Here is a 24,420-nt window from a genome sequence, read left to right as displayed (position 1 = left end):
TCTAAAAAGAGATTATATGTCCTTTTCAAAGGTATTTATTTGTCTAAATATAAAGTATTTATTTATTTATCTTTTTTACTAAATATAATTCTTAAACTCATACTTATTTATATTAATACAGTTCAATCAAATTAAAATAGATAATAGTGTTTATATATAGAAATACTTTCAAGTTTCGACTATCATTAAATAGGATGTTTATAAAGTTTTGCACAAAAAATTGAGAATTGAATTGTGTTTATTTTTCAAAGTGGAAAATTTTGAATAATTATTATAAGTTACTTTACTGATCTGAATAGTAATTGAGATTATAAAAAATATTATTACAAGATTTTATAATAAATACATAAGTATATATATATAGATATATTAATTTTTGATACAATATTAAAATACATAAATTAAAAATAATATGTGGAAGTAGTAACGTATTGAAGAATTGGATACTTTCTGGCTCACCTTTTTCGGGAAAACGATACATATATAATTTTTCAATATTTATATTTATATTTTTTCAGTTTCAGTATTGGGCTCAAGTAGAATCTGGACCATTACTTTTTCAATTTTATTTTATTTATTTCCTTATTAATTTCTGAAAAAAAAATTAAAAAATCTGGAATTGAGACAACCAGGACAAGAATAACAATGACAATAATATAAATTTATATCAAATAAAATATAATAAAGATACAAGTAAAAACAACATACTACATTTTATTTAAGATTTAGAGAATAACGAAATAAAAGATAATGGTTTGTTCGTTTTGATTTATTTTTATTTTTACTTTATCATATCTTAAAAATAAACGTAAAATTTTTATACAAAATATCCTATTTATCTTATATAAAGAATAATAAAAACATACAAGGGTAAGTTCATTTTGAATTTTATCTTTACTTTGATTTTTTTGTCAGAAAATTAAAATAAAATAGTATAAATAGATATCAAATTTTAGTATTAAAAATTTGAGAAGTTAAATAATAGATTTGTTTGATTGCAATTTGAAATTGATTTGAAATAAAATAATCAATTTTTTTTTTTTTTTTTTTTTTTTTTTTTTTTTAATTTAAAGAATATTTTGATGCCATGTTTTCTAATAGAAAATAATGTATTCTTATAATCATAATCAAAACACAAATTTTATTTTTTAAAATATCTTAAAATTTTCCTCTACATATCGAAATATATTTCTATGGCACCCCTCTTTTTTGCTAAGCTGTTTGTTTGTTTGTTTGTTTGTTTTTTTCAAGAAGAAAAAAAATAAAATTATCATGCAACCTCACAATTATTTATAAAATATATTATTATATATACATATATTATTATCACACAACCTCTATCAACATCTAAAAATTACAATTTTAAATTAATTTGAAACCAAATAGATCCCCAAAATCCAAACATTATTGGAAAAGTCGAATAAACACCTCTCACTTTCATTTCGTTATTACTATTCATTTTTCAATTCTCTTACCATTAATAATATTCACTTCAAAATTTATATTTATATTTTTTTTAAAATACCAACTAAATAAAATCAAATACAATCTCAAATCCAAACCTTAAAAGAAACTGATAATATAAATTTTATTACTTCATTAAAAAAAAAAAAGGAAGAAAGAGTTTCTTACATATGAGTTCGACCAAACCTCAAACTTCCAACAAAACACAACACAACACAACAATTCCATCGTCTAAATTCATTAACGCTGCTTAAAATACAGACAAAACAAACTTACATAGACATTCTCCGCCGCCGTCGTCGCTAGCGGATCGGGTGGTATTGCGCCGACACCCTCTTCGGAGGAAGTTTGCGCAAAATGTACAGCACCAGAGCCGACGGGAGAATCTCTACCAACTGGTCATTAATTTTTTTTTATCATGTTAGAATGCAGTCAGAATTTTATTACATCGTCGAATAATGTAGGTAGAGACGGGAAACAAACCATGTAATAGATTAGATTCAAAACCGGGTGGTCCAGCACGTACAGCGAAGCATCATTGTCGAATGCAGACAGCACGACCTGAGACCGAAGGTGAGTTCTTGAAATAGATAAATATGGATCGAGACAGTCGAACTGGTAAAACGAAAATCGAGAACTTACCATGAAGCATCTTATAAGGAAACAAGTGAAGCATATTGCTGTAACAGATCCGACCTCGTGGAGTTTCTTCCTCCGCCCTTTTGATTCAATGGGGAAGCGTCTCAACATGAAAAATAACCTAATCGTCCGGACACAAGAATTCGAGTATAACAAAAGTTGGAAAACTAAGGCTGTAAGAAACACAACAATTCAACTAAACCAAAAATAAGCCGGGCTTAACGTTGTAAAAAAAGGTGTAAGAAACACGGGTTTGACTCAAACAAAAGCTATTCGAACTTAATGTTGCAAGAAACACAAGAATGCACATGTTACAATTGATTTCAACACAATAGTATATATCACCTCAGGAACATATGATAAAATTGGAATGATACAGAGAAGATTAACACAGCCCTGTGCAATGTATAATATAAAATGACAATGTACGATAATAATTCATAATTAATCTCAGAACAAAGTGCATGTTAACATAGCACGAATACAGTCATATGAACTGAAAATATTGTAATAGTTCACGATTAATCTCACCACAAGGTGTATGTTAATATAACACAAATATATAATATTAATAGTATTGAACCGACAATACATTGTAATAATCCACATAGAACATGTTGTAATTCGAGTGCTGAGAAGTAGTTCTCATGTGTAAATTAGAACTAATCAACACCCAATCGGCCCCAAAATGTGTGGATTAGAACTAACTAGTACCCTAACGGTCCCCAAAACAAAAATTGTCCAAACATACGGCTGTAAGGAAACCGATGTAAGAAATACAAGATTCTACTTCAACAATGACCACCCAAACTTATTAAGGCGGTAAGCAAAACTGATGTAAGAAACACAAGACTTCTACTAAAAAAAGTTCATCCAAACATAAGGCTGTAAGAAAACCGGCTAAGGAAAACCGATGTAAGAATGCTCACCTCCCTCCGTACAGCAGAAATCCCAATGCGGCTATAAACGACACCACTGTAAGAATCGAGGAAGCACAATCTCAGTGGCTACGAATTAGCGTCTCAAACAAACTTAGAAGACAATGAAGTTTGAAAATCAATCAACGAACCTGCGATAAATATCTTCCCGATGAATTCAATCACACTGTTGTCATCTATCCATAGGTATACCCAAATGCAGACCTGTTCGAAATCTCTATTTCTCATCAGATTTTGCCAACCAATAGAATAGCATATATTAACAATATACATAAATTTGAAGGGAAATTACACGAACCTGTATGACATAAATTGCTGCGTTGATTAAGACATAGAAAAACCGGAGTTTATCCGTTGGCAAGCTTCTCGCCTGCATGAAAACAAGTATGCAAATTCAGTCATTACATGTCTTAGATTACAGACTACAAAAATTTATGTTGTGAACAAGCTCGATTCCATGTCTACCTGATGATATATCTCGGCCCAGAAAAGGACGAGAAGAGTATACGTTGAAAAGAACAGCAGGCCGGGAAGATCAAGAAGCACCAAAGACAAAGCCTGAGGTTGTAATAAAATTTTCAAGAAAACAGAACGACAAAGGAATTAATGTTAGGACAATGTATCCGATGCCGAATTGAGCTGAATTGAATCTTACTTTTGGATGCAAAAGAAACACGTGCCGATGAAGTCCGAAAACGATTGCGCGAACTGCGAAAAGGAATTCGAGAAATGAAGCAATGGATGGTAATATAAACTGGAAAACTTGAATGGTTTTTTGTCCAAAACCTTTCTCTATGTATATATGTGTGTATATCTGTATGTATATGCAAGTATACCTCCATTGACGATGAAGTTCATCAAGTGGAAAACCTTCTGTGTCGTCCAGCCATACTCCGGCACTCTTAATTCGATTCTTACCAATTGAGTCTGCAACAAAAATCGGACAAATCAAATCTACGCTTTCGATTCCAGACACAGTTTCAATTGAATAACAAGCTCGAATTGTTCAATGACAGAAGAAATCAGGGAAAAAATAAAAAACCCTAAAAATCTCGAATTCGCAGTTAAGCAGCTTCGAATCGAGCTAGAGATAGAGGGGGAAATCCCCAAAACCTGAGGCGAATCGAAACCCTAAGACAACTCAATCCCAAAAATCGACAAATTGATTGATTATGTCCGAGGTTCAAAGAGGTAATATTTAAAAATAAAAAATAAAAAAAACTCACGAGGGCAACGCAGGAGACGAGAGCATAAACACCGCAAAGAGCAAAGAATATTCCGTCCTGCCACTCGACGGATTCGTTGATCTCATCCCACCAACCGGCGGCGGCGGCCTCCGCCGGAAGTGCCAGGGGCAATCTCGTCATTCGACTTAGCCCTAATCAAGCTCAACCTCAAGCCCAGAAGCAAATGGAAGAGCTCAAAAACACATTACAACGTAGAACCAACAAACCAAAAATAAATAAATAAATAAATTTATATATATATAAACAAAATCAATCAGAGAGAGGCAGAGATCGAATCGACACGAGAGAGAAGAAGCACAGAAATAAAAAAAATTGTAGGGTCAGATAGAAACGTGAGATGAGAGGGTTTTGCAATTTAAAATTTAATATTATTGTTAATAATAATTAATCTCCTCCGGCAATAAATATAAAAAAAATAAAACAGAAGAAAAGAAGGGCAGACGGAGATAGTGTAAGAAAACAACAATGGCGGATAAAAGTAGAATACGAGTGGATATACTACGATGCTAATAATTTAACAATTACTTCTACGTCTACGTGCGATTGATTGACCGAAGAAGAAGACAAAAACGGCTGAGGTAGAGAGGGCCTTCTAGAGGTTGGTGGAAGCTAATTAATCGGTAATTTTCTGGTAATTAGTAATTAGGGTTTATCAATGCTCATCTCTTTCATTACATTTTTTTTAAAAAAAAATTTCTGCAAGTGACGTTTTCAAGTTACTTTTGTGTTTTTCGTATAAATTAGTTTTTTTTTTTATTATTGTTTATCCATTATACAAAATAAAATATATTTAAATCCACTTTACTTGTGAATAGTGCAAATATACACATCTTATTTAAGTTCCGGTTAACTACAATTATCATTTGGGCCAGAATAAATAAAAAATTCAATTCTTAATGGGCTTAACAAAGCCCAAATAACAAATCTCAATAATTATTAAAATATATTTAGAAACATAAACAAAGGGATCCGTGGCGCAATGGTAGCGCGTCTGACTCCAGATCAGAAGGTTGCGTGTTCGATTCACGTCGGGTTCAAAACCTGTAAATCATGGATCTGAAGTTTTATTTTTTTCTAATTCATAATAATTGTTTATTACATTTTCTGAGTTAGTTGTGGAATGTCCGACAAAGGCGGCCGTGTTTAAAAATTTATTACCTGAAAAAACGGCTAATCACCAAAATACATACACAATATATATATACACATACATACATACATGTATAGCTTTTCTTTTCTCTTCTCCAATAGTCGACCATGGAGATAGACACAGACACACCTTTCCCCCTCATTCTGTAATAATTTTAATTACAAAACAAAACAATATATATATATATATAGAGAGAGAGAGAGAAAGAGAGAGAGATTATTAGAGAGAGAGAGATATGAAGAGGATAGACACCATGAGGAAGACTTCTCTGAAATCTTCCAAAAGTTCTGTGAATCAAATCAAGGCCGGCAAGAAATATGATGACGTGGCGTCGGATTCATTGCCCCGGAGCGTTTCGTTCAATCCAGGTCGGTTAAATTTCTTTTTTCAGTTGATTATGTAATATATAAATATATATTTATATATTTGTTTTAAGTACATACATTTTATTTTATAGGGGGGAAGCCGATTAGGATGTCGGGAAGCGACGGACGGCAAATATCGCCGGCCGAGCTCTTCACATTCCGTGATCTTGCAATGGCAACGGAAAATTTCAACCCGGATTTGCTCATAGGCCAAGGAGGCTTTGGGAGAGTGTACAAAGGCCGCCTCAAGAACAATCAGGCATAGTATATTTTAGGCAAAAGCAATATTTTATATAGAAAAGAAATATACAAATTAATTCGAAATATAAAAGAATGTATATTTATTTTTTTATATTCAAAATATTACATCAATTTGTTGTAACAGGTGGTGGCGGTAAAACAATTAGACAGAATTGGCGGTGTTCAAGACGACAAGGAATTCTTGGCTGAGGTTTTAGTTATAAGCACTATCCGTCACCCGAATTTGGTGAATCTGATAGGCTATTGTGCCGATGGGCGGCAGAGGATTATCGTCTACGAGTTTATGCATAATGGCTCCTTAGAAACCAATCTTTTTGGTACGTAAATTGTAAATTTGTTATGAATTATTTCGGATTTGAAGATAAATTTTAAGTAAAGAAATTTGAATTATACATGTCTATTATTTTAAAATTTTTGAGCTTTAATTGCCTCTTAGATTTGCCTCCGGAGAAGACACCACTGGATTGGTACGCAAGAATGAAAATTGCGCGAGGAGCGGCGCAAGGGCTCGAGTACTTGCACGACACTCCGAATCAGTCGATCGTCCTCCGGGCTTCAAGCATTTTATTGGATGAGGAATTCAACGCCAAGTTGTCCGATTTTGGGCTCACGAGGTTGTGTCCAACGACAAGCGATAACCATCAAGATCACATCGGCACGAGAGTTATGGGGACATATGGCTATTGCGCGCCGGAGTATACTCAGACGGGTCAATCAACAACTAAGTCTGATGTCTACAACTTTGGCGTAGTGCTCCTCGAAATCATTTCAGGACGGCGCGTGGTCGATAATACGAAACCACCTGATCAGGAGAATCTAGTCGAATGGGTACAATTATAATTAAATTCTACTTACCTCACATATATATATATATTTTTTCACAAAACATTACATATGATAGTAACATTTTATTATTTTTCAAAATTTTCAAAATTCTAAAAAATCTCTAAAGCATTAGCCACTCAGGGCTCTGGTTTACTGTTCTTTATACTCCATTATTTATTACATATATTCTCACCGCATACATTCAACTGTTTTGCATATTGTCCTAAGCTTATGATGTTGGAAATGGGATGTGACAGGCGAAGACGATATTCAATGACCGGAGTAAGTTTGTGCTGCTTGCGGATCCATTGTTGGACGGGAAGTATCCGATTAAGGGGTTGTATCAAGCGGTGGCGGTGGTCGCGATGTGCGTGCAAGATGAGGCGAGCACGCGGCCCTTGATCGGAGATGTCGTGACGGCGCTCGAGTATTTAGCTATTATGACCGATGATGGGACGAGTGAGACGGACATGATGGAGATATAGGGACCATTGATGCCAGAATTTAAGGTAGAGTTTGATTTTCATAAGACAAGTGTTTGTGTTGTAAGAATGTATAGTTTAAGGCGTATCATAGATAAGAATTTTTTGTAAGTATATATTTAGTTTATATCAAAACTAGATTGCAATTATTAGTAGAAAAAATAATAAAGATCAATAGAAAAGTGTTAAAGAATACAATCAAGGCTTTAAGTTTCCAAATCAAGGCTCTGCCTACATATATACTATTGAAATTTTGGTCTTATTAATAACATTTTACATCAAATAACTAATAGCATTACATTAAATATGTATTTATTTTTATTTACAAATTTTTCTAGAAAAAAAAAAAGAAAAAAAGGTGGAGATTGAAGGAACAAAAAAAAACAAAAAACTATTTTAATAAATTTAAACAAAGTCATTTGTATTATTCATGTATAGTTTCTCTCAAAACTTATAAAATTAAATTCAAAATTGATGGTAATTTTTGAGTAAGGTATGAAGAAAGGATATTATTTTTTTTGGTTGACTTTTATTGCTTTGCATCTACTCTCAATTCCATACAAAAGTAGTTCCATAAGATGAATCTAAGTTGGATACATCAATACTATATATCGTTACTATCTCTATACTTCCTTTTTTTAACCGATCTATCTCAATAAATGTACAATGTGTTTGTCTATTTCGCAAAAGAAATACCTAAAATGGGAAGCGGTATAAATATATCGACCGAGCACGATCCCATGGCTCGTCTTGGCGAGCGTCGTATTCACTTACTGTGGAAGATGGCACGAATATCGCATTCCCGGATGCGATTCAATAGCTCTTTTCACGGCCACATCGACTCTTTCCCCTCCGTGATATAGTGAATCATACACCTTGATCATAAACTCCGACACTTCCTTCTCTCTATCGTCCCAAAAACACGTCGACTGCTGCCCACTCGTCTCGGGCTCATTTTCAAAGTCACTCGTCGGATTTGTAGCAGCCTCGACGACATGGTTGTCTTCTCCTCCTCCTTCATTGAAGCTAATATGACCATTCGGTTTATCTCGCAACGTCGATTGGATTTCTTCGGGGATCGAAGAGGGGCAGACGACAGCTTTAGCGCCCGCGTCCAAGAGCGCTTTTGTTAAATTCCACGTTGGCCCGACGACGCCACCGAAGATTACAATCCTCTCTCTCCAGTCTCCAACCATCGAGTACACGTCTTCGGGGATCAAGTGCTGAGAAGGGATCGCCCTACGGAACATGTATGCGCTTATCTCTCGATGGTCTTCCATAACCTTCAAAACATATTGACAAAGGTAATGAGCATCTCTAAAATCATCGGTTTAAGAAGGATAACAGATGCGGCCAACGTACATGCGTCTGGCGCCCGATGTATCGGTGGAAGACGCTGCCGACTTGGAACTTGGGCTCGCGCGAGATAAGCTCCGCAACGGTCGAAATTTTGTCGATGGCGGAGGCGGCAGCATACTTCCTCCTCTTGCCTCCATTCAACGATGACAGCAAGCTGAGTTTAACGCTTCGGACGAACTTCTCTGCCGAGTTCCCTGGTTCGGCTACCACAAACACGTCGCTTCGCCAACTACATGAGAAAAGGATGACGGAGAAGATGAGTCGAGAGTACAGCAATACAACGCAGCGTGAACGAATAAAACACAGAAAAGACCTTAGAACTGCGCCTTGTGCATCGTTTTGCAGAGCCAAATGAAGTATTCCCACCTGCGGCGAACTGTTTATTTTCTCGTGCAGAGTTAGAGCCGGAAGCGGAAGTGATCTATGAGAAGGATACTTCGGTGGCGAAGAACTCGTTTGCCCCAACTGAAATCCATTGAAGCTTTCGGTTGGGTCAGAATCGAATCTCCTGAGCTGCTTGGGGATGACCGTGGGGCTGCGAGGCGGGGTAGTCGAAGTAAAACTACCAGTAAACAATGGCAGAGCATTTGACGACGAAGCTGATTTAATGGCTGTTGAAGCGACGTTTAGGTGAAACAAGCTTATCGCATTTTCAGCACAAAATGTCTGAAGCGCGGGCGCGTGGTGGTAGGCGTTTTCTGAGTCCAGACTGCTCGAGGCCTCAACGAGAAGTATGGTCCGTCTCCGGCCCAAACTGGGGTTTGACACTACAACAGAACAGAAAGTTATCCGGCAGATCATGATCAAGATGACAACAGTTACGGGGAGCATTATGAATGAGGATTTAGTACCTACCTTCGGCTTCAGAACACGGCATGGATTTCGAACCAACTGACAATGTCTCTTCGTCACGACCCTCGAGCAATTTCTCCGTAAGAGTTCTAAACACGGTCAAGTTGTTCTCGATGTACTCATCTGTGGCGTTCTCGAGCTGTAGCCAGACTGCCGGATCGGTTTCGTCTAGCTCCATATCGCAACGCTCGTCGACTGTGCAGGCAACCGGATACATGACAAGCAAGCTCGAATCAACATCAAGAGATAGGTAGTCGTATTGCATAATTCTCACCTGGATTGAATCGAAAATATTGAATATCGGGGAGCATGGCGAGCAATGTATTCAACGCTTCTTCTGCACGTTCGACAGAGCACGCGCTCTCGATCAGGACTTGTCCAGTGTCCAAATAGCGCCAGCCGCCTTTGCGAATCTAACGACGACGGAGAGTCATTAGTTAGAATTTACCGGAGAATGATAATCTTTCGAAGATTACAAATACCTTTGGCGGAGTCGAACCACAACCGATTGAAACCAAGCAATCGACTTTAGCATCTGGCCACAACAGCTGCGCTTCGCGCAAAGCGAATATCGTAGGATTGTTTGCCACGATCGCCCCGTCTTGCCAGCGATACACGCCTGTCGAACAGAAAATCGGAGAGAACATTATAACCAGCGAAAAATGTTTCTGAAACTGTCGAAATTCTTGAGAAGGAAAAGGTATCGAGCAACCAACCATCGGAGAAATCATCCAAATAATACGGTGCTGCAGACGATGCTCTTATCGCTTGCCATAACTGATGCTTACAACTCCCCATGAAAGTGCTGCATTTATATCCGACTTGCGCTCCGGTCGGTGTCACAGCTGATCCTCCCTCAGTCACCATATTTTCGGAAACTGCAGAAGGGGCCTCTGGTGTCCCTGCAGGGTACTGCACTTTAGGAGAATGAGCGTCAGACAATATTATAAGAATTACACAGCAGCGAAAAAATTGTGAATAATTCTTTCATCAAACCTGGTAGTTTCGAAACACAAATGGCTGTGCCGGTGAGACGCTAACGAGAGTCGAAACAATGAAGACTTTTGGAATCCTGTTAACTGCCGATTCAATCAACAGATCTCCATCTTCATCGGCGCACATCTCCTTCAGAAGCCTCTCGAACTCACCTGCGCTGTGCTGGAAAAAGAGAACAATCAGCAAAGTTCAGACGCCACAGGCAAACGAGACAAGCAGTACAACATACCTTAGATCCATGCACAGCGACACGAAAGCTCTGCGACGAGCTCTTGTAGAGTTGATCCAGCTTTTCTCTCCACGTACCCACCTCATTGTCCTTCGAAATTGGATCAGCAAAAACAAGTTTCCCTTCGCGAACAATCGATATTGATTATAACATAACATGTGAAAAAGGAAAGGATTGAAGCTTGAGATGAATTCGTTGTCAACAAAATACCAAGTTCTTTATATATTTCTTCGCACTTTTCCAACGACATGATTTTGATTCCGAGAGCAGCAGCGAGCATGCCACCGGTTGAAGTTCCGCAAATAAGGTCAAAAAGCTCATGAATCTGTCTGCCAGTACCCTTTTCAATTTCCTTCAACATCTTAACCGTTGCCAGACCTTTCATCCCGCCGCCATCCATGGCAAGTATGCGTAATCCTTGCTCAGGAATCTTTTGCCCTCGAACAGCATGGCACAGAAGCTCATTCTCCCCTGAAATAATGTTGTCATGAGAACTTTGGTAACGCTAAATGAACAATGCTTAACCTTAAGGAAAATCTCACCTAATATTGCCAGAACTCGAGCAGCAGCTTTGCACACACATGAATCGGAAGAACGTGTGTGACGCAGAAGAAGCTGTCGCAGGCTGTCGGATTTAACTAATGCGTGTCGATTTTCCAAACAGAAAGCCAGGTTCCCGATGGCAAACAGCGCTAGTTTTTGCACCTGAAAGAGGTAAAAAATTTCGATATGGAAATGACGAATACTAAGAGATCGAAAGACATCAACAATAAGCAGGAAGAAGAATCGAAGAAGCTCACCTCTGGACATTGATCGGCAGACAAGAGCTTCAACGACTCTAACAAATCCTTGGTGAACATTTTGTGGGCAACAGTGTCAGACGCAAAAGCCAGCTTAACCACAATCTGCAAAACGAAAATTACTTTCTCCGGCCCTGCAGATTTCAAAACTCTCTCGATATGTTGCATGATATCGAGCTTAATCAACTGCATTGCGACTGGAAAGTCCGAGGCAAGAGCTGAGAGAGCAGAGCATGCTTGTTCGACCTGACAAGAATGGTAATGAGTAGAAAGGAAATAACAATCAGATTTAAACATGTGTACATACCACATTTTGATCATCGCTGCTTAGCATACTAATAAGCTGCCGCAGTGCAGTCTCATCTTTTCCTACGACTACACGGTTGCACTCATCTTGCATCATCTTTGCTAAAGCAGATGCCAGCAGAGGATGATGGCAAGACGAAAATCGGAATATGAGTGAGCACAATGAGCTCAGTTTGTGTCGGGATGCAATGAAATACGAACTGTTTTCCATCTACATTCACCACAAGATTTCAAGGCATAATACAACTTTGACACAGATAATTTTGGTTTTTGATAACAACATTTAGCAGAATCATTACACACCTCAATCTGTACGTCAACCGACCCTAAATTGTCGCTTGCAACTATCCGAATGTTTGGAAGAGACAAGTGGTGAAGATCGCGTAACGGCATTATATCTGGAAGAAATTCAAGGGGATTCCCAAAAAGCCTTAAAACACGTAACTCGGACATTGCCCTATTAACAAATCGAAACTATATCAAGCTTCAGAGCACTTATCTATTGCTGCCAGAGAAATGAGAAAAAAGACTAACAATGGAAGACGTGACTGACCTAAAATCAAGAAGCGGTCGAACCAACTTGTTGTACTCTAGAGACAACGCGATGAGATTTGTACACTCTCTCAACTCAACTGATCAGTGTTTCCCAAGAAGATCATATTATCAAACTCATCAATATCAAGAACTAAGTTGTATAAATGATAGTAAAGAATAGAATTTTATTTTCGAAAAAATATTTTTAATATGTTTAGTTTGTTTTTTTCTTTTTATATATATTTTGGTTTGAACTAAGATTTCGAGTGACCATTTATTAGAATAAATATTATATTTTTATGGATATTTGGGAGAAACAAGAAACCAAAAAAAAAATGGTTAGGTAAACACAGTATTGCAATTTATTCTCTCCATTTCTCTTTCAGGTTTAAATTTTCTAACTCAAACAAATGAGAAAATATGATAGTCTCGCTACAGATTAGCAAATTAAAAAGAAAATATATCCACAAATCTTACCGGGCACAGAAGTAAGCAAGTTGTTGTCTACTACAAGAACCTTTAGGTTCTTCAACGAACCAATCTCTGGCGGCAAAACTAATAGCTTGTTATTGTCAAGAAACAGTCTCTCAAGATTACAAAGTTGTGTTATCTCAACTGGCAATGCCTGAAGATAATCGAAAGCCAATTCCGCATAATTACCAAAGATAAACTCATGTTTCGAATTGAAATTGATAAATCAGTTCAAGCAATTCTAACTTAGAATAACACTAACAATGCGCTTGTGCAAGAAGTAATTTCAAGATTACTTAAATAATTCAATAATGGATAGAATAGAATACAGAAGATTATTGGAGATAAGACTTACGGTTAATCCAAGACCGGCCAGGCAGAGGAGAGATACATTATGCCAATGCTCTGCAAGGCAATCGGCCATGGCGGCAGTCACATCATCTGTAATCTTAGTGGTCAAATCCATCCTCATAAGCCTCAATAGAACTCCGATTCCGGCGTCGTTGTGCTGCCCCAAACCACCAGCTCTCGATAATGTAACCCCCTTCAATGGCTCCCTCCTCGTCAGAACTCTCATCACCACCGCCACAGAGTTCTCCAAATTACCTTCGGCGGGATTCAATTCGACTTCAACGGCGTCCTCCGGCGGGGGGAAGGCGTCGGCGGCCTGCGACTGGAGCCAGAAAGCCGCTTCGTCCTCGTCATCGCCGCCGGTGTTCCAATCGAGATCAATCCTGAACCCTAATTGCTTGTCCTCGTTGGTCTCGTCCACGATTTCGGCGTCGTGAAACGCCGCCGCGTCAAAAAACGACGCCGTTTGGGAGATTTCATCGGCGTCGGAGCCGTAACTCAGCGTCAAGTGGAAGGATTCCGAGCGCTTCCAACTCAATCCCCACGACATTTCATCAATTCACGAAAAATTCAGATGGATCGAGGGTTTTCCACTCGAAATTCGGATTCCACTGATTCCAAGCTGGATCATAGGGCAGGCTGCGATCGCTTCAAATTGGAACGCAATTAATCATCAGCGAGATTGGGCAATTGGAATCAATTAAGAGCGTGGTGGCATTGCATGTATTGGATTTGAATTTGGAGAGATTGAAATTCTTCCATGGAGATTGGGAAGCGGCGAACGATGGAGGAGCTATACATGGAAGGAAATGGAGAACGTGGAATCGCAGGACTAACCCAATCCTTTGCACTTGGCGGTTTATGATATACTCCATGGTGTTTGGTTTGTAGTTTATTTTATTTTATGTTATAGGAAATTAAATAATAATTTGATGTTTTTATCCACTGTTATTGACTAAATATATACAGTTTTAAATTTAATAAGTACAATTTCTAGACATTAATAAAATGTTTTTATATTGAATAAATTGTTTTTTCAATTTCTTTATTGTTTCTTTATTTTTTATGCAACTAATGATTTATTTGATTGAAGTTTAAAATATACAAAAAACTACAAATATTAAATGAGAAGTTATTTACAACAAGATTATAAATATGGAGCCATATATAAAAAAAATAACTTTAGTAAAATATACTTATTAAAAATTATAAATTAAAAAAAAATTCATCCTTTATTTCCTTTCAAAGTATGATATTCACAATTTTATATATACAATATTGTGGAGTATTTAAATATTATATAATTAAAAAAACCAAAATAAAAACAAACACAGTGACGGGCTACAACATGCATTAGATACTAGAGTATAAATTAATGAAGTTGTCCAAACGATCACTATCATATTCATATTGGTCGTGCCTATGTTTCTACTTGAAGAACAGTCAAACGCATTTAAATTCGACAATATCCTAAATCATAATAAATAGAGAAATCATTATTTTCTAATAATTCTCTTCGAAATACCTTCTACAAAACAAAATAGAAGACAAATTAAATTAAATTTTAAAAATATTTTTTTGTGGAAAAAAAAGAAGACAAATTTGGTGAAATATTTTTGTCAAAACATTGATGACACACACTCTCTAAGTTTAGATAGAGTCGATGAAATTGTACTATGAATATAATTTGAGTAGTTCAATAATATTAAAGTTAGTAAATCAATTTTCTATTTGTTACACCTAAATAATATTCATATATTAATAAAGCCATAAATAGAAATTAAAAGCTAGGATAGCACACCATAATTAAGACTTCTAGTATTGCAATGAATGACCTCACGTGGCATCTGACCCACCCGCATTCAAATAAAGTCATTCGAATCTTTGCCCGGCCCGCCCCGGGGGAGGATTCTCGCTTTCAGGGGATTCTTCATCACCACGGTGAAAGCGAAAGTTTCAGTCGAGTCGGGTAGGTTATCCGGATCCGGGACCCATTTAAAGGCCTGGACCATCCGAGCCAGCAGCAAGCTCACATGCAATGTACCCAAACTCCAGGCGGGGCAAATCCTCCGACCCGCCCCGAATGGCAGCATCTTCACTCCTCGCATCCCCGTCAGGTCCACCTCGGCGCCGTCGCCGGAAAGAAACCTCTCCGGCTGAAACTCGCTAGGGTTCCGCCATGCGCCGGGGTCCTCCGTCAGCCACGCCGTGTAGAATTCGACACTCACGTTGGGAGGGATGGTGTATCCGCCGAGCTCCATTTTCTCCGTTGCAGCGTGGGAAAGAAGAAAATGGCTCGGCGGATGTCGCCGGAAAGTCTCTTTCACGACTGCCGACAAATATGGCATCTTCTCCACCTCAACCTCCGTCACCGTCCCGTGCTCCCCGACACACTCGACGATCTCGCCGTAAAGCTTCTCCTGAATCTCCGGATTTTGAACGAGGTGGAGCATCGCCCATTCTAGCGTCGTCGCGCTCGTGTCCGTGCCGGCGTTAATGGCTTCCGAGCATAGCGTCACGATTTCCTCCTCTCCGAGCTTACCTTATTACATTTTCCAAATCGAATCGACTCAAATAATAACAATTTATATCGAAATTATTCCAACATACCTTTCTCCGGCGGTGCGAGATCGAAGAGCGAATCGACGTAGGCGGCGCCGATCGGGCTGGCCATTTCAAAAAATTCAGTTCCGTTAGGGCTTCGGTTTTCGACAAACGTCTTTCTGTGGCGAATCAGAGGAACCAAACAGTCGAGCTGCTTTCTCCTCAGGTCCTTCGCCGCCTCCACCTGGCGGCGGAACAGCGGCGTGAGCACCGGCAAGAAGTCCGGCAGCTTCGGCGTGGTCATCATCATCACATCCTTCAAAACGCTCTCGATGATTCGGATTCGATCTTCTGGAATCTTCGCGCCAAAGCACAAACAAATCAGAATGCTGCAAATCGTGAGTCTGCAACCGCTCATAACCGCCACGTAACCGTTTCTGGAAGCTTCTTCTCGTAACCGCCTCACATGGTCTTCAACCGCCCAATTTCTGATCCACCTGCGATGTTCCATTTGAAATTTTTGAAATATAAATTAAATATTCCATAATAAAAATTATATACGTAATTATATAAAATATAATGGCGGCCGCTTCAACACAGGTGATACATTGACATAGGAAAGTTAATATTAGCACATAATATATTATATATACAATAATTATGAATAAATTATACATATACTTTTATTACAAATAACATACTATGTATTATTTTTATATTTTATTGAAAAATCAGCATAACGTTAAAAGATTTTCAACGTAGCAACCCTCCCCCAAAAAAATATACATATATATATATAAATAACTTATATAAATTAATACATAATATAATTAAAACTATGATTCTATAATGATATTTTTATTTTTGCTAAAAACAAAAAACTTTTTTCGTTAATTTAAAAAAATAATACTTCCTTTCAACTTAATATATCTTTTTTTTTTTTTATCATATTACTATTAAAAAATATTTATTTTTAAGTATAATAAAAATAATTTATTAAATATCAAAATACTTTTAATTATTATCACTATTCATTTTATTTATATTTTTAAGGACAAAAAGTATTAAAACAATGCTAGACATTTTTTTTTATTAATTTATAAAATATTATTTTTTTTTAATCTAATAAAAAATCTTTGGTACATTTCACTGAGAAAGAGGGAATAAATAATAGTTGGGATAGAGGAATTAAATAATACTCCATTCATCCGTTTCAAATACTATGTCCATTTTGCCGTTTCTATCCGTCCCACGTACCATGTCACTTTTATCTTTTGGAAAATGATTACACACTTTAATCTCATTTTAAATTTTTATTTTTTATTTTAATTTTAATTTTAATTAAACTAATTAGTTATCTTAATCTTAATTTATAATTATTTATATTATAGGATAATTATTTTTACTAATATATACTTAATTATCTACTAATTAAATACCGTGTCTACATACAACAGACACAGCATCTGGGACGGAGGAAGTAGTTGCGTACCTTCGAATCAAATCGGATATTGTTCAAATTATGGTGTATTAACCAAAGTTTTTCTAATGGCATGTTTCTCAATAAATATCACCAAAAATATAGTATTATGTAGTATTTATATTTCATTTACAATAAATTATTTGATCTAGTCACAATTTCGTTATTATTCCTTTAACCAATTTGCCAGTGTTATTTACCAATTATTTTTTATTCTCTTTAATAAAAATTTTATTTATTCTACTTTTTTTTATTAATATATATCATTCTTTTTTTATTAATATATATCATTCTTTTTTTTTGTTGGTTTAGATAGGTTTTTTTTTTTAGGTTTTTGCAAATTTGAAAGTTTGGAAAAAATAAAAAATTAATATCACTAAAAAAAATAATATATTAGTAACAGAATTCTGTTTCTAAAATGTGTAGTTAACGCAATTTCCTCTCTAATTTTGTCTCTAATATTTTTAGTAACGGAAAAATGGGATTTAGAGGAAAAAAAAAAAAACTTTGTTACAAAATTGATATTTTTTTTAGTAATGAGATATTTTGTGAAAAAAAAATTTATTTGACGTGATATTTTTTGAAAAATGAATAATATCAAATAAATAAAAATGTGTTGTGTAAACACAGCCATAAAATATTATATATCAATACAATTCTTTATATTTAAGGAAAAACAACAAACACACTCCATATTTAAAAAAATTAAATCGAAACAATAATTTGAAAATTTTTAAGAATAAAATAGTAACATCATCGAAATATTTTAAAAGCGTATAGTTATAGTACAACCCTACCTGCACTCCTTAATCCTTTTAGGGTTTATCATCTCCGTCACGAAATTCCGGCGGAGCGACCGCCACAGCGGTCCGTACTCCGCCGAGTTAATCGCGCATTTTCCGACGCTGAATATCAGCCGAATCGGCGAGTCCGGCGGCCGGCTCGCCACCGCCGCCCCTCTCTTCACCAGCGCTTCGTGAATTAGGTCGGCGCCGCTCACAATCACCATCGTCCGCTGCCCCATCCGCATCGTGAAGATCGGTCCGTACTTGGCGCGCAAATCGCGGACGACAAAAATGAAAGGACGCCGCTGGAGAATGGCCTGGAATAGGTTTCCGACGACCGGCCACCCCGGCGGCCCCGGCGGAAGTCCTTCCGGCGGCGAGCGGCGGCGCCACCAGAGGCGGAGGAATATGACGGCTAGGGAGAAGAGCAGAGCGTCCAGAAGAAAAGCCATTGAAAATGAAGTTTGTTTAAGGTGACAGTGCGGTGATGAAAGACGCGGTATAAATATGTGCGGAATTGAAGCGGCGGTGGGTGAACGGCTGTCACTCTTATCTACCGCTCTGGCGCAGAATTGAATGAATAATTTCTATCTCTCGTAGTAAAATTAATTTGTACACGAATTTCTATCTCCCTCAGTTTCTTAACTATCAATTTATTTTTTTATTTTGGTCTGTTTATAATAAAATATTCATTATTTTTTAAAGTTTTTTAATATATATATTTTTTACACACGAACATACTCACGTTTCGGACAGAAATTTCACCTAACACATGCACCCACCCAAAATTGAAATAGGAATCCAACTCTCAAGCGAGTAATGACTTTGTATATATTGTGTTGGAGTAGACAAGAAAGGATAATGTTAATAATTTGCTGACGTCCCGCTATCCAATGCATCATTTATATTGTTAAGTACTCCGTTCGCCCTCATAAATAAATATCTTTGTTTTTCTACATATATATATATATATATATATATACATAAGTATTAATTTTTGAGAAATTCATCACGGAGAACAACTATATTGTATAATAAAAAAAATAATATAGTAAACACATTTATTTTTAATTCTTTTTATTATATATCAATAACAATTTTGTAGTTATTTTATCTCACAAAATATTGCTTTCTCAGTTTATTCAAATAAAAAGTAAAAAGAAAATTCTAAAATAAGTAACATCCCTCGTTGATAAACAAAGTTTTATTGAGTGATTGTGACCTTCTCCGATGGAGTGGGCGGGCAGTTGATATACTACTAAATTCCCCAATTCAAAACACTACTTTTATTATTATTACAATTATTATTATTAACCAACCAAAAGTTGGAGATTACTTAAAGATTAATTATTAAAATAATAAAAATGGGATGTTTTTAATGTATATGTAAAAAGGTAGAAGTGAAGAATGTTATTTCTCAATGGTCATTACTCATAGAAATCATTTAATTTGGACCAATTCACAGCTCTCAGTTCCCAACACACACACACACACAATAAAATAAAAATAAAAATAAAAATAAAAATATATATAATTTGCAGAAAATGGGGTGAAGGGGGAGTGGAAGTGTGTGCAGTGCATTTATTGGTATTCACAAAATTAGGGTTTCTGGTTGGTGAGAACCTCTGCAAATTATTAATTACCATCCCATTTTATATAAATGTTCACCATTACGATGTTTGAAACGGCGCCGTTTTGGGGTCTTCTCGTCCTATAGAAAACGGGATCCTTTGTGGGTCTATACTTGTTTAATCCGACACAGAGTTAGAAAAATAGATAAAAATAAAATTTTTAAAACTTAAATAGACAGAAAATATTGTACCAATGATAATATAAATAATTCGGTATATTGATTATCGATGTATAATATTTTATGTCAAAATGCCATAATACACGAAATACTAAAATACAAAAATACTAGTATACGATACTATTAATATATCTCTTCTAACAAAAAAAAAAAAGAAAAAAAAAAGACAACTATGGATCTCATTCTCCCACCAAAACATAAATAAAATAAATTTTATCTGGAAAACAACTTTAATTATGTTATATAATTATATAAATTTAAAATATTGTTTAATTTTTAACCAATTTGGGCTGAGCCGAGCGCGGTTTTCATTTGCATAGGGCCGGCCCAGCCTGACTATGTATGCCGACTCTATTTGCTGATATACATAACGGCGTCGTTTTAGGGGATTAAATATTTACTGATGATGCACAAAACGGCGGGCTAAATTGGTAATAAGCCATTATCGGTGAGGGTAAAATTGTAAACTTGGACCCTCTGGTCTGATAAGTGAAGGCTTCTATCGTGATGGGAGGGTTGCCCGGCGGCCGACGATGGCGATTAGCGCGACGGCGGCGATTTCTTCGGTCGTGTCGAGGAATATTCTTCTGCCAGCTTCTGCTTGGAGAGGGAGGTTCTGTGGGTGTACTGGTCCTGTGCGACAGTTAGTCTCCAGGCACTTCCGTTTCGGGAAGATTTACCAACAGCGGAGATTTAATGGTGTGAGGAGGAGCTTGAGGTGTGCGTCAACTGCGTCTGTGGATGTCAGCACTGTTTCTTCGAGCTGTAGTTCTGAGAATAGGTACTTTGCAATTAATTGTCTGCAGGTTTTTGCCAATTTAATGACTTGGCGGGATAATACTGTCACAGTTTTTTTGGCTTCATTCGTTAATGCTATTCAGCTTTATATGGTGCTGTAATTTTTTAGCTGGAAATATTGTGCGCTTGAATCTTTGATGTTTTTCGATATGGTTCCTTGGATTGCAGCTTCCGGTTATGGAAGTTGAAGTTTCTGCTTGAATAGAATTAAACCTGAAAATGAAATTGCATAAAACAGAAAAATCAGTTGAAAAATGTAATAAAGTAAAAAAATACAATGATTGGGATAAAGATATATGGGGAGACAATGAATTGATAAAGAGAAACTGATGAATCAAGTAAGAAACCGTTCGGTGAAGTAAGAAGCCGTGAAGAAATGAAAACAAACAATGGGAATGGATGCTTAGTTATGAAAAAGTTAGGTCATGTTTGTTTTGTTTTGTTTGGATTTGAGAATGGATTTACAGGGAATGTAATCGAGATACAATTTTGAAATAAAACGAATTCAAATACATATATTAGTGTCTTGATAGTATTTTAGAAAGTATTCGAAATGATGTAATGCTAAAGAGGATTTGATATGTTGAAGGAGATGGATTTCCAATTTGCTAGTGAATAGATTTGAAGGAATAATTCAAAATTCATTTGGTTTAAATCACTCAGAAGGAATGAACCCTCGGATAATTCTGTATAAGGCATCATCATTGGTTGTGTAAGATGCCGAGAATTAGGCAGCAAACTGATCTCTTATTTTCATATCCTCAACCTTCTTCTTAGTTTTCGTCTTGATGTAGAACTTTTTGTTTCAGCTATCCTCCATATGATCGCCTTCTTCCTTGCCCCTCCCAAAATGGAGCTCCGAGAGTAGAACACTTAGTTGTTTCAAAAGATGGACCTGTTCTGGAGTACATTAGTGAAGCGTTGTATTTACCGTCCCAGTGAGTCCATTAATTCTCGATCAAGTTTATTTGTTGAACAACAGTGTGAATGATATTGCCACACTGGTCATTACATAAATTTGGTTGAGAATATTATTCCCTTTGTTAAGGTTTGTTGCAGATCTCATTCATTTTGGAGCTGTATTTTATGCCCTTGTGTGCCCCGACCCTCCTCCAACTGCCACTCCCGAGCAAATCAGAGTTTTCAAAGAATATACCGATCCATCAGTTCTGAAAAAAAGATCGTCCATTAAAGGGAAAACAATACGCGAAGCAAAAAAGACTTTCCGAATAACCCATGGTGATGAGTATCTTGAAGCTGGAACTTACTTAAGGGTGCATGTACACCCAAAACGATTTCCAAGGTATACATGGGATGTGTACCCGCTCTGTTCACTTTCACAAATTTTATATTAAATGTGATTTGCTAATTCTGGTTTATATGTATCTATATATTATCAGATGCTATAAGATTGACTGGAGATCTCGAGTTATTGCTGTGACTGAAGACTATGTAGTTTTGGACAAACCCGCGGGTACATCAGTATGTAGTTGAAAAATTTCAGGAAGAATTCATTCGATTTGAATCTTGCTTGAATTTTCTTTGTTAAACTAGAATGAGCATATGTAGTTGAAGAATATTTATCACCAAAGTTTAAAAATTACAGATTCCAGTTCTTATAATATTATTTTCTAACAAAATGAGAAAACCAAATTGCTTTTTTATATAGAGTTGTGTTTTTTGTGTTCATTTATTTTGACCATTATCCTCAATTTTAACTTCTGCTTGTTCTTATATCATCTAATGGTATCTTAATTGATTGAAACTGTACATTCACTTACTTAAGCTCTGAAGTTTGTGTTTACATTATCAGGTTGGAGGAACCACAGACAACATTGAAGAAAGTTGTGCAACTTTTGCAACTCGGGCCTTGGGCTTGGAGGCTCCACTGAGAACTACTCACCAGATCGATAATTGTACAGAGGGCTGGTATGGAATATTAGTTATTTCATTGTCTGTTATTTTAAACCAGGCAAAGTATAGCGACGATTTTCAATAATTTATTTGCAGTGTTGTGTTAGCAAGAACAAAGGAGTACTGCTCAGTTTTTCATGGCAAAATAAGGGTTAGTGACCGATCTTTATTTTCATGCTCAGAAAGTAGTGATGTGCTTTAGAATAATTTATATTATCAATGGCAGAAAATTAATTACTGTTAATCCCTTTTCCCCGGCTTCCATACTCCCTGTTTTTCGGAGATGGAAATTGTTATGGGAATCCTAAGTTGTAATGATGTGATTTTGTTATAGAAGCTGTTCTGGGTTTCGTAGGTGTCGGTTGCTTCATATTAAGCAGTAAGAACCTTAAATTTGTTAGCAACTTACACTTTATGCATATGCTCCAGGAGAAAAATGTAAAGAAGCTTTATCGTGCACTTGCTGCTGCTCCTGTGCCAATCGGAGTGATAACACACTACATGCGACCTATTAATATAGCGCCTCGACTTGTTTCAGAAGGTTACTTGAAAATTTACATCCTCAATTTATATTTTGTCTTGGATGTAACAAATATGAAGATTTAAAAAGATACATCCATTTTTCGCTCATGGTGCAGATTTAGTTAGCGGTTGGCACCTGTGCCAGCTCGAGGTCTTAGATTGCCGGGAGGTTCCCTGGCCGAGTAAATCGATCGAAGAGGAGAATGGTATTGAGGACAGTGGATGGCCGAGTAAAGATTTTGCTTACGAGTGTACAATCAATCTTTTGACAGGCCGGACGCATCAGGTAACATCTGGAATTCTTGGTACTTGACTATGGTCAAATCATTCCACCACAATTTAGCTGCTTCCATTTACTTAGCCATTTGTTGGAAATGCAGATTCGTGTGCAACTGGCTGCTTGTGGAGCCCCTCTAGTTGGCGACACGATGTATATGCCAGCAGCCATAGCCGAGTCAGGAAACTCCGGGGTGAACCCGTTTGGCAAGAATAAGAAAGAGTTTAGCACCGACTGTGCTAAAGCAGTAGCTGTCGAAGAATGGATTGCTCAACACGGAAAGGAACCGAGCATTGCCATTGGCCTCCAAGCTAGTCACATTTCATGGGATGATAATGGACATCACTCTTTCGAGGCTGGATCACCGTGGTGGCGAGAAATACACCACCAAACATAGGGACGAAGAGGTCATTTGGCATCGAAAGAGGCTTAGTCTAAGGTATGCCATCGTCTTGTCCTCTCTTAGATTTAGGGTGTGTTTGTTTGAGAGTTTGAATTTTGAGTTACATTTAGAGTGTGTTTATTTAAGAATATGAATTTTGAGTGAAATTTGAGTCAGCATCATCTTCAACGTAATCTTTTCTATTGAAATTTTTAGATGAAATTTGAAACATTGTTGTGTGGACACCTTATCATTTATGTGGAGATTTGGGGAAGGAGTGTCATGATTTTGCTAAATTCAAAAATTCTTCATGAATTCTAACTCCAATGCTAATTTATTCCAAGTTTTTGTAAGTGGAATTTAGGCCAACTTGAATTGTTAGATATATTTTCTATAATTTAGATTAAAACTAAAATTTTTATCTATGATTTATTAAACTTAGTAATAAAAATTAGTCACATAATTCATATAATCTTATATATAAAATATTTTGAAGTACCTCATACTCCCTCTAACTACAAAAGAAAGAAAAAAAAGAAGAAAAATAATAGCAACACAAGTTTAAGTTCGATGGACTGAAGAAATATCAATAATAAAAGCAAAAAAAAATTAGAACAAAGTATTACTTAAAATATATTA

General features: G+C 36.5%; 5 protein-coding genes and 2 non-coding genes across 12 annotated transcripts; 4 read left to right on the top strand and 3 right to left on the bottom strand.

Annotated features, from left to right (window-relative positions):
* Positions 1–1,563: 1,563 nt before the first annotated feature.
* On the bottom strand, positions 1,564–4,740 carry LOC127253404 (tobamovirus multiplication protein 1). Its single transcript, XM_051277978.1, has 10 exons — positions 4,268–4,740; positions 3,878–3,968; positions 3,697–3,749; positions 3,507–3,599; positions 3,340–3,411; positions 3,173–3,245; positions 3,033–3,078; positions 2,107–2,224; positions 1,948–2,025; positions 1,564–1,859 (listed from the first exon to the last, which is right to left on the bottom strand). The coding sequence occupies exons 1-10, from the start codon at positions 4,406–4,408 to the stop codon at positions 1,767–1,769; spliced, it is 858 nt and encodes a 285-aa protein (XP_051133935.1). The 5' UTR covers positions 4,409–4,740; the 3' UTR covers positions 1,564–1,766.
* Positions 2,442–2,545, top strand: LOC127253467 (U6 spliceosomal RNA). Its single transcript, XR_007839257.1, has one exon. It is a non-coding gene; the product is annotated as a U6 spliceosomal RNA (small nuclear RNA).
* A 513-nt stretch (positions 4,741–5,253) lies between the features above and the next one.
* On the top strand, positions 5,254–5,325 carry TRNAW-CCA (transfer RNA tryptophan (anticodon CCA)). Its single transcript has one exon. It is a non-coding gene; the product is annotated as a tRNA-Trp (tRNA).
* Positions 5,326–5,673: 348 nt separating this feature from the next.
* On the top strand, positions 5,674–7,451 carry LOC127253397 (probable serine/threonine-protein kinase PBL23). Its single transcript, XM_051277972.1, has 5 exons — positions 5,674–5,806; positions 5,896–6,062; positions 6,189–6,381; positions 6,501–6,892; positions 7,147–7,451. The coding sequence occupies exons 1-5, from the start codon at positions 5,674–5,676 to the stop codon at positions 7,372–7,374; spliced, it is 1,113 nt and encodes a 370-aa protein (XP_051133929.1). The 3' UTR covers positions 7,375–7,451.
* Positions 7,452–7,881: 430 nt separating this feature from the next.
* Positions 7,882–14,112, bottom strand: LOC127253395 (phospholipase A I-like). Of its 6 annotated transcripts, XM_051277967.1 has the most exons (17): positions 13,274–14,112; positions 12,925–13,072; positions 12,467–12,545; positions 12,217–12,370; positions 11,915–12,124; positions 11,608–11,853; positions 11,350–11,512; positions 11,018–11,278; positions 10,808–10,929; positions 10,579–10,740; positions 10,299–10,494; positions 10,065–10,201; positions 9,857–9,995; positions 9,586–9,777; positions 9,044–9,497; positions 8,734–8,959; positions 7,882–8,654 (listed from the first exon to the last, which is right to left on the bottom strand). In XM_051277967.1, exons 1-17 carry the CDS (start codon positions 13,817–13,819, stop codon positions 8,142–8,144), a joined length of 3,948 nt encoding a protein of 1,315 aa, XP_051133924.1. In that variant the 5' UTR covers positions 13,820–14,112; the 3' UTR covers positions 7,882–8,141. The 6 variants fall into 6 exon arrangements, with proteins under 6 accessions (XP_051133924.1, XP_051133923.1, XP_051133927.1 ...); XM_051277966.1 differs by having other exon boundaries at positions 8,734–9,497; XM_051277970.1 differs by lacking the exons at positions 12,467–12,545; positions 12,925–13,072 and having other exon boundaries at positions 8,734–9,497; positions 12,217–12,311; positions 13,274–13,392.
* An 805-nt stretch (positions 14,113–14,917) lies between these two features.
* On the bottom strand, positions 14,918–18,644 carry LOC127253245 (cytochrome P450 77A3). The gene is made up of 3 exons (XM_051277705.1): positions 18,091–18,644; positions 15,880–16,310; positions 14,918–15,811 (listed from the first exon to the last, which is right to left on the bottom strand). The coding sequence occupies exons 1-3, from the start codon at positions 18,528–18,530 to the stop codon at positions 15,132–15,134; spliced, it is 1,551 nt and encodes a 516-aa protein (XP_051133662.1). The 5' UTR covers positions 18,531–18,644; the 3' UTR covers positions 14,918–15,131.
* Positions 18,645–20,303: 1,659 nt separating this feature from the next.
* LOC127253246 (RNA pseudouridine synthase 6, chloroplastic) lies at positions 20,304–23,832 on the top strand. The gene is made up of 9 exons (XM_051277706.1): positions 20,304–20,669; positions 21,496–21,624; positions 21,735–21,989; positions 22,087–22,168; positions 22,500–22,615; positions 22,697–22,751; positions 23,030–23,141; positions 23,239–23,408; positions 23,503–23,832. The coding sequence occupies exons 1-9, from the start codon at positions 20,422–20,424 to the stop codon at positions 23,794–23,796; spliced, it is 1,461 nt and encodes a 486-aa protein (XP_051133663.1). The 5' UTR covers positions 20,304–20,421; the 3' UTR covers positions 23,797–23,832.
* Positions 23,833–24,420: the final 588 nt, after the last annotated feature.

Source organism: Andrographis paniculata, unplaced genomic scaffold (genome assembly GCF_009805555.1).
Source record: "Andrographis paniculata isolate CXL003 unplaced genomic scaffold, ASM980555v1 Contig50END, whole genome shotgun sequence".
In the NCBI taxonomy this organism is placed as follows: Eukaryota; Viridiplantae; Streptophyta; class Magnoliopsida; order Lamiales; family Acanthaceae; genus Andrographis; species Andrographis paniculata.
Note: the sequence above shows the minus strand (reverse complement) of the source record. Positions and strands in the feature narration are given on the sequence as shown.

Excerpts from the sequence above, each read along its gene's own strand:
- LOC127253397 (XM_051277972.1), top strand. The coding sequence starts at position 5,674 with ATGAAGAGGATAGACACCATGAGGAAGACTTCTCTGAAATCTTCCAAA. Across the intron at positions 5,807-5,895 it reads GAGCGTTTCGTTCAATCCAG|GGGGGAAGCCGATTAGGATG; the intron begins GTCGGTTAAATT and ends TTTATTTTATAG. Across the intron at positions 6,063-6,188 it reads GCCGCCTCAAGAACAATCAG|GTGGTGGCGGTAAAACAATT; the intron begins GCATAGTATATT and ends TTGTTGTAACAG.
- LOC127253246 (XM_051277706.1), top strand. The coding sequence starts at position 20,422 with ATGGCGATTAGCGCGACGGCGGCGATTTCTTCGGTCGTGTCGAGGAAT. Across the intron at positions 20,670-21,495 it reads AGCTGTAGTTCTGAGAATAG|CTATCCTCCATATGATCGCC; the intron begins GTACTTTGCAAT and ends TTTTTGTTTCAG. Across the intron at positions 23,142-23,238 it reads GCCTCGACTTGTTTCAGAAG|ATTTAGTTAGCGGTTGGCAC; the intron begins GTTACTTGAAAA and ends CTCATGGTGCAG.
- LOC127253245 (XM_051277705.1), bottom strand. The coding sequence starts at position 18,530 with ATGGCTTTTCTTCTGGACGCTCTGCTCTTCTCCCTAGCCGTCATATTC. Across the intron at positions 16,311-18,090 it reads AAAAGGATTAAGGAGTGCAG|GTGGATCAGAAATTGGGCGG; the intron begins GTAGGGTTGTAC and ends GGAACATCGCAG. Across the intron at positions 15,812-15,879 it reads TCTCGCACCGCCGGAGAAAG|GTAAGCTCGGAGAGGAGGAA; the intron begins GTATGTTGGAAT and ends AAATGTAATAAG.
- LOC127253404 (XM_051277978.1), bottom strand. The coding sequence starts at position 4,408 with ATGACGAGATTGCCCCTGGCACTTCCGGCGGAGGCCGCCGCCGCCGGT. Across the intron at positions 3,412-3,506 it reads GGGCCGAGATATATCATCAG|GCGAGAAGCTTGCCAACGGA; the intron begins GTAGACATGGAA and ends GTTTTCATGCAG. Across the intron at positions 2,026-2,106 it reads TCCTTATAAGATGCTTCATG|GTCGTGCTGTCTGCATTCGA; the intron begins GTAAGTTCTCGA and ends CTTCGGTCTCAG.
- LOC127253395 (XM_051277966.1), bottom strand. The coding sequence starts at position 13,819 with ATGTCGTGGGGATTGAGTTGGAAGCGCTCGGAATCCTTCCACTTGACG. Across the intron at positions 12,371-12,466 it reads CGACCGCTTCTTGATTTTAG|GGCAATGTCCGAGTTACGTG; the intron begins GTCAGTCACGTC and ends ATTTGTTAATAG. Across the intron at positions 8,655-8,733 it reads ACATCGGGCGCCAGACGCAT|GTTATGGAAGACCATCGAGA; the intron begins GTACGTTGGCCG and ends TATGTTTTGAAG.